Here is an 8,183-nt window from a genome sequence, read left to right as displayed (position 1 = left end):
TTTTCCCATCAAAAACAGTAAGTTTTTTTACAACAGGGAAGCACATTAACGATCTCTAGATGCCTTTTGTTTACTAACCATGGCCGCCATCTTGGATTTTTTTGGTTACCAAATTCCGGGGGAATTGTGGGTAATGATGCTACTGCATTAAACTTCCATTCAGTAAGCTTATATTTATAAGTCAACACATAAGACAGTTCTAGGTTTAGGAATGTATTATTCCCTGCAGAATAAAGTGCATATTAATATAAACAAGTAACAATTAATTATGTATAACAGAAAATATCACAAAATGAAATGCACCACAGTCAGTAACTCATCACAGCAAGGAGTCCTTATTCACAGCATGGACACAAGAACTCATCCTGCCTCCGTATAACTTTCACTTGACTGCAGTATTTAAGGTGAGTCCAGTGGCCGCATTTGTCACACTCGCCCCAATTCACCAGTTCTATCGTGAAGGCAACGTTCATGGGCTCTGGTGAAAACTTCCGGCAGACACAGCACAAGTCCTCCTCTGCAACTTCATATGAACATTCACTCTCAGTGTCACTTGAAGCCAGAATTTTACAATAGCCAGATGGACCAGGCACAGGTGAAAGGTGTGCATTTTTGGTTTTCTTCTCTTTGACTGTCTTCTTTGGTTTCTTGACATTTTCATTTGGCGTCATCAGCTCTTTCTTTGATGGAGATGTTATATCTCCCATGATGGTGGGCTTCCTTTTTCTTGCCTTTTTGGTTGTCTCCACTGCTTTCAGTATTCTTCTGCTTTCTAGAAAGGACTCAGGCTGTACGTCTTGACTGTTCGCTATAGAATGCACATGGTCACCGGTATGGTCGATAGTGTAGATGGCAGAAGGAGCAGTTTTGGCAGGAGTTATTGAATATCTCCTTCGTGGAAATACTCCAGTCTTCCTGAAGGCACTTATTAAGTTTTCAGCACAGACACCCTTGTTGTATGCTTTGCTTGAAATCTCAGCGATATTGTATCGGTTAATTTGCATTCCCGGATTTCTTCGCATATAAGACTGGCACTCGCTGTGATAGATGTTTTTGAGAGGCCCGAAACACTCAACATCAAGGGGCTGAGTCACATGAGAAGTGTGTGGTGGAAGGACAAAAAATACAACATTGTTGGCTTCTCCCCATGCAGATAATGTAAGGTTGATGTGTGATTTGTGGCCATCAAACAGGATCATAACAGGATGGTCCTTTGTTGTCACATGCCTCAAGAAGTGCTGCTTCAAATACTCCATAAATACAAGTGAGTTGGACCAACCTGACTCTGTCATGATACCAACTGATCCAGGGCTAGCCCCAGTCAACAAGTCAGGGTTCCATCTTATACCTGGGAATACATAATATGGAGGTAGTCTGATGCCCGCCGCACTTCCACATGCTATAATGGTCACAGTCTTCCCCCTACTTGAAGTAATGGCCTGGGGTGTCATGCCTTTCACACAGACAACATGGCGAGGATTGTGTTCCATCATTAGCCCAGTCTCATCAATATTCCAGATTAGTTCAGGATGATTGTCAAGATCATGCTTCTTCATCACCTTTTCTAGCTCTGCAAAATACTTGTTTATTGTTTCCTCTGACGTGCACTTTGCTCTGAGCACTGAGAGCTTTTGTGGCTTGGCTAATGTTACATCAGGGTTTCTTCGCTTGAAGCCAGTATACCACGAAGAAGCAAATTGTGGGTCACTCTGCTTCTTCCGGTGGAGTGTAATTGCCCAGTCGGTGGCTAGGTTAAGCAGCTCTGACCGGGTGTAACCATAGCCAATGCTTGCCATGTATGTCAAGTGTTCAACTAGTTGCTTTTCTTCATTAGCAGTAAATGTGGGTGGCTGACCTAAGCTTGGCAAATTCTCGTGTTCATTGGTCACTGGCTGCAATCCAAGGGTCCTATCACGCAGGGTTGACTCTGGTAGCCCATACAGTATGGCTGCCTTATACACAGACATCCCTGATTCAACAACCTCCTTGTATGCCTTCGCTATTAATCCTGTGTCATACTGCCGCTTTTTTTTCACAGCCTTGCCAATGGTAGGTAACTGAAATGAAAGAAAAAAAAATAATCACAATTGATTTCAATATTTGTTAAGGTTTATTAAGGTTCAAACTAAATCAGAAGTTTAGTCGAGTAGCATTGTTGCCAATAGGGAAAACGCGCCAAACAGCGCGTGCGCATGTCGCGTTCGCAGGTGCTGTGACGTAATCAACAGGATAGACCTCAACTGTCAGAATTTGTATTCATGAATAAATCCATGTTCATTCGTTGAATGTAACATTTATGAATTGAAAAAAACAAAACAACATATTTCCGATTGATTTCAATGTAAAATAATGTGTTACTTACCCGTAGGAACGACATTTTCCTTGAAAGTTTGAAGCGGGCGTCAAGTGCGAGATAATGTAAACAAAGGATACCGGAAGTGCTCTTCAGGAACTAGATATTCGGATTATTCGGATTTCACCTGAATTTGGTAACCACCGGTATTTTGTAAAGTGGGGATACATTTTAAAACATAAAAGATTGATTGGAAAACAACATATCTTGGTATAATATGGTCAAATGCTACACAATATATTAATTTCTTCTTCTGGAATCGTTGCCAAATAAAGGCAATGAGAGTAATAAAACGGATAACAATCCGGACACGCAGCTATTGCTCCTAGCTCAAAGTATCCATTAGCATATACAATATTATTCGGAAAAACAATATAATATGCTTATTAATCAAGTCATTATTTTGGAATTACATCCCATCGCCAAAATTAAAGTTTACTTTCCTGCTTACGTATAGTATACTTTTTAATGTAATCCACCCATATAATTTATACAAAAATGCTACTAGTATAGTTATATTTTAATTTACAAAATGTTAAGTGTGCGATATTAAAAGAAATTTTTCCAACATTTAAGTACATTCCGAAAATGAGATATTTATAAAGAATAATCGGTATTCAATGCATGAAACCGGCGGTCTTGGTTTGATTTAGGAAGGTGCTCAATGTAAGGCAAACAGTGACAACGCCATCTAGCACCAGCTTGAACGGTAAGTTATTTCCTTAATATACAATGGCATTCGGAGTACAGTCAACATTTTATAACAGACACCAACACGTTGATGCTTAATTTAAGCCTTACATCAGATCTTTCAACCAACCTCATACACAGCGCCTTCTCATAAAAGAAAAATATCCTGTGTTTTGCATTGGTTGTTCACTGGCCCCACTTTGATGGTCCGTATCACTTCAGTTTAATACCCTAGAGGAGATACTTTCTCTTTGAGATCAGCCCTAATTCGTCATTTACCAATGATAAAAACAATTCAAGACATGAAACCACGGCAATAAATAGGGGATGCATCAATCGGTATTTACATGCCAGAAATTATATAAACTAGACCTTAAACAACTTCAAAACCACACACGAACGGAATTATGTGGCTTTGTTTTCTTAACTATGCCGCCTATATCTTAACAAAACACAATTATAACAATCTACCGCACATCCCTTACTGATCATGGACCACGCTCGGAGCAGAACGTAATGATTAATGTGATGGATGGTGCGTCTTATCAGACAAGGCCGTCATTGGTGTCTCAGCGGTGCTCTGGTGCGGCGATTGGGATACGGTAGACATTGCCTAATAGAAACGGTCTTAACACACCGTCATTCAACCTGATTCAATTAATACTTGTCTAGTTGACGGCATTGTGTTGGAAGCAAGGTGAAAAGATATTGTCTCTTATTCGGAAATGTATAAGCGCATATAAGAATGTTGAGAAATGAATCACAATAGATATAAAACAAGAACACATTGCTAGCCCAAAATAATAGAAAAATCAAAATGGTAGCTATAACGACAATTTCAGTAAGTTTACCGGTAACCAATGGATATCACCAAACATATACTTAAGGTTCTAGCATGTTTATATAATGTCAACTTATTGAAGTGTATGAAAATGCAAGTGATTTTTTTCTCATCTTTTTGACATTTAGTATCCCACAGGTAGGTAACAAAAGTGCATTATTACAATATTTGTATATCAGCTGACATTCTTTAAAATAACTTTATATTACTATATTTGTTGTTTTTGTGTTTTTTAGTTGATTAAGGTCTGTCTGTCATTCGGTTTGACGCGGCCTGGTTTTGAACCTCGCGACCTTCTACGACCGAAGCGATCTCTCTACCACTGAGCTATTTATACTATGCATTTTTATATTTAACTTAGAAATGTTTTAAATGATATTTTTAACATATTATTCATACTAACACTGTTATTTTCAAAAAGCTGTATTCTATGAATTTTAAGCAAAGAGCAGGAAATATGTTGTACTTGTTTGTTTCCCAAACTGTTGTAAAGCCAACGTATCTAGCATATATGGAGTCAGTTGTTAAGTTAATGTTTCTGTTGGACATTCTCATACATTTCTGTTTCATAAAGCATCATGTGGCCCTTGGAGTTATATCAGCCATTTCGCGAGGATCTATCAAAGCTATATACGTATTTATTCTGTAATAACTTTACCCTTTATCATACGTGGCCTTTAAATGAACCATAACATCAATCCGGCTTTACTTATCATTGCCCTCCAATATCTGGCAGGCAAATATGAATAACAATGCCGTGTAATGCAAATGCCTGAATGGTTTAAGAAAACTCAACCTTATGCTTTACTTTGAGCTTCTATAGTGCTATTTTATAAATCAAGGCTTAGATGTTATCGACGTTGATATATTTATGATATTTAGACTTTGATAAGTTTAACGTATTTCGTATATTATAAGCTGATAATATAACTATACTTGCAAACTTGGACAATGAACTACAGTTATTTACTTGAATACAGCAATTAAGGACACTCGTAGTATATACAAAAAAACAACGATATTTGATTCAGAAGAGATAAGATGTGTTTCAACAACAAGCTTAAAGCAGAACTTTCGAAAGAATGTTTTAAATTTGTATTGTGTTAAACATGGGGGACCTATTCTGAATGTTTATTCGTAACTACGTTAGCCGGCCAAGCACTGAAACAAATATTTAATTATATATGTATAAATATTTGTTTAAGCAAATCAGATAAGCGTATCCTTCATCAATTTATCCAGTTCTTCCCCAAAATTTGAATAATATTGGAGGCGTTTTGGAGTTCACCTCAATGTAAGGTAGTTGATAAAAGTTAATCTTTAATTAATTAAGCGTCTTTTTGGTGTCACGAGACATCACTTAGAGATATGCGTTTAATCAATTGTTGGGTGAAACTGTTGTTACAAATTCTAATAAGTACTTAACAAATGTAAATACCTTTCAAGTGGTACTTCCTCTCAAAGAGACACAATACTGTTTCCGCCCAGAAAGGACTCGAAAGTGATTCATATCAACTTTCAGCTGTGTTCAAAATGGCGCATCAACCAACAAGGTTGAGGTTCCAATGGTGTAACGTTTAGCTTCTCACCGAATAGGTCTTTATTTCAGACCTTCTATGATAGCAGTCATGTGACGTCGTAATAAGGAGCCAGCAAAGAATTGTATGATGCATTGAAAATTTGACAAGAAAATACATTTTGGCTAGTGTGTTCAATTAAATTATTGTATTGCTAAAAATAAAATATTGGAAAAAATATTAACCAATTAATAACCATATTGGAATAATTTGACAAAACCATGGAACTGACCAGTTTTACACAATTTGCTGCTGTACTGTGTTTAATCAAGTATCTTAACTTTATTACTAGAGAACAACCTATTGACCATTTGCGCTTTGCCTGGGCTTTACTTCTAAATACAACACATATTATGAACAATAAACTGGATATTTTGTGGTCTTTATGCTACAAAACTTTTCTTTTTTTCTTCTAGAATTGTTGTAAAATGAGGAACCTTTGGATATTAAAGTAAATTACATTTTTGCAGCGCAGCTATTAATTCTTACTCACAATATAAACTACCACGGCATAACACCTCTGGGATGACTGTTTATGGTATTGTTTAAAAACCGGCATTATTATGAAATCAACAATTTTCTGAAATACTGGTAAGGTAAGTGCTAATGGTTTTAGTTGAAAATGGTTATGGTTCTAGGAGTATCTGGTCAAACGGCCCGAGGAAAATTGCTCTTTAAGACAAGTCGTGAAACCTTGCTATATACATGCTTAAAGCAAACATCTAACTATAATCACTTTCATAAAAGAGGAGAATGTTAAACGGACAGGTAACATACAGTTAACTTCCGACGATAAAAAATGCTAAGATCATTACATTCAGCCAAGTAAAACCATCATTTAAAAATAACATTAATGATGTTAATTGCTCTAGGCGATCTTAGTACACTCTTCTATTTCTGCGTTTGAATGATCTACGTGCAAGCATTTTCAAACTACTCATGGTAGTAACATAAGTTGTTGTAGTGGTTGACATAGTGACGAGAGTTTGTCTGCTTAGTTCATCAATTTCTTACCATAATAGACAGATGCTATTTTAGTTTAGGGATACAAAGGAAATACAGGAATGAGCACAGAAGCCGAAAACCTAGAGAACCTTTAGATCAAGCTCAATTATAATTAAAACAAAAAATGTAGACTAAACAAGAGGCACCCGAATTTGAAATTGTACTCTTCATTGTACAACACGATGAAAGTAAATTATATATTATATAGGAGTCAGCAGAACTTCAAGTTTAAAATACAGTTCCGCCAACTGCTACTGCTACATTTACGTTAAGCTACACGTAGAAGTACACATAAAAATCTTGTTTTGTTTCATCTTTAGTATAACGTGTTTCCTGCAGGTGACCTTTATTTCAAATTTAACTCGGTATCGAGAAAATCGGTGGTCAGATACAAATGTGTGGACAACCATATATAATGTGATCAAATTTATATGCAGACGGTTTAGATTGTTTTTAAACCAAATGTGTTGAAGGGCAATGCTTTAACTTGTGGCATAAGCGCAGCCTTTTACAATAGAAATGCATTACCGGAGATAAAGTTAAATAAATAATTGTACGTTCCCTGGGGTCATGATTACGAACAGTCTCAAGTCCAAGTCTAGACTCAGACTCAGAAAAGCATTTTAATAAAGGAACAAACAATTATATTTATTCCATTTCTTTTACAAAAAGTATGTTAATAATAGTAAAACATTCAACTATTAATACCTTTAAGCAATTTTTTTCCATCATTGCTCTGATAGAAGCAAAATTACAATGAAATGAAGTTTTGCCATAATGAGTCTTGAGTCTGAACTTAGTCTTGAGACTGTTCGTAATCACTGCCCCGGGTATTCCCAAAAGATTCCTTTGTTGCTCGTCGAATAACGATCAAATCTTCAGAGCTATGCTTAAAGTCACATTCTTATTTAAAATCAATACAAAAACATGTACAACAAACATAAGTTTTGTGTTATAAACCTTTAACTCCTTACTAAATCATGCATTTATGGAACATATTATTTACTGATAACACGATTGTAACCGTGTATTTAATAGCTGAACTAGTAGAACTATTATATTATTGGTGAGTTTTAAAAGACTGTGATCTCCCGTCGTCTCATAAGATAGAACTACCGTGTTTCCTGCACATTAATTTCAAATTAAACCCAGTATCCTTCATAAGAACCATTGTATTCGACATTTATTCATCCCTTTTGGTATACAGTGGAACACCGCTATTCCGAACACCGTTTATCCGAAATTATCGCTATTTCGAAATTATCTTTCGGTCCCGATTTTACTCCTTCCTTGTTTACCTAAATATTTGGTCTTTATTCCGAAATCGCTATTCCGAAATAATCGCTATTCCGAAGTAAATATTACGGTCCCGATTTGGTTTTTCTCACCTATTTATTAATTCTTATTTCTAAGTTTATTTACACCATACTGCGAATGCACTCGGGCATCGGTTTGATGTGACAATGAGCACAATTAGCGCCTGTTAAAGAAAGACAATGAGCACGCGTATGTTACAAACATCGATGTCAGAAAATGAGCGATTCATTTAGGTGATGTAGTGTGTATATTATTGCTGGTTAACACAATCTGAATATCATTCGAAAATGTCTCATCTGATTCGATCGCCGCATTGCTCACTCGACCCGCTACCGAAATATCCGAATGCATACATGTGCTGTCATTTTGTTTTAAATGTTTTATGTTGTGTTAATAAAGA

General features: G+C 36.3%; 1 protein-coding gene across 1 annotated transcript; it reads right to left on the bottom strand.

Moving 5' to 3' along the window:
* Positions 1 to 335: 335 nt before the first annotated feature.
* LOC128237630 (jerky protein homolog-like) lies at positions 336 to 2,377 on the bottom strand. Its single transcript, XM_052953220.1, has 2 exons — positions 2,363 to 2,377; positions 336 to 2,057 (listed from the first exon to the last, which is right to left on the bottom strand). Exons 1-2 carry the CDS (start codon positions 2,375 to 2,377, stop codon positions 336 to 338), a joined length of 1,737 nt encoding a protein of 578 aa, XP_052809180.1.
* Positions 2,378 to 8,183: the final 5,806 nt, after the last annotated feature.

This window comes from Mya arenaria, chromosome 6, assembly GCF_026914265.1.
Source record: "Mya arenaria isolate MELC-2E11 chromosome 6, ASM2691426v1".
Classification (NCBI taxonomy): Eukaryota; Metazoa; Mollusca; class Bivalvia; order Myida; family Myidae; genus Mya; species Mya arenaria.
Note: the sequence above shows the minus strand (reverse complement) of the source record. Positions and strands in the feature narration are given on the sequence as shown.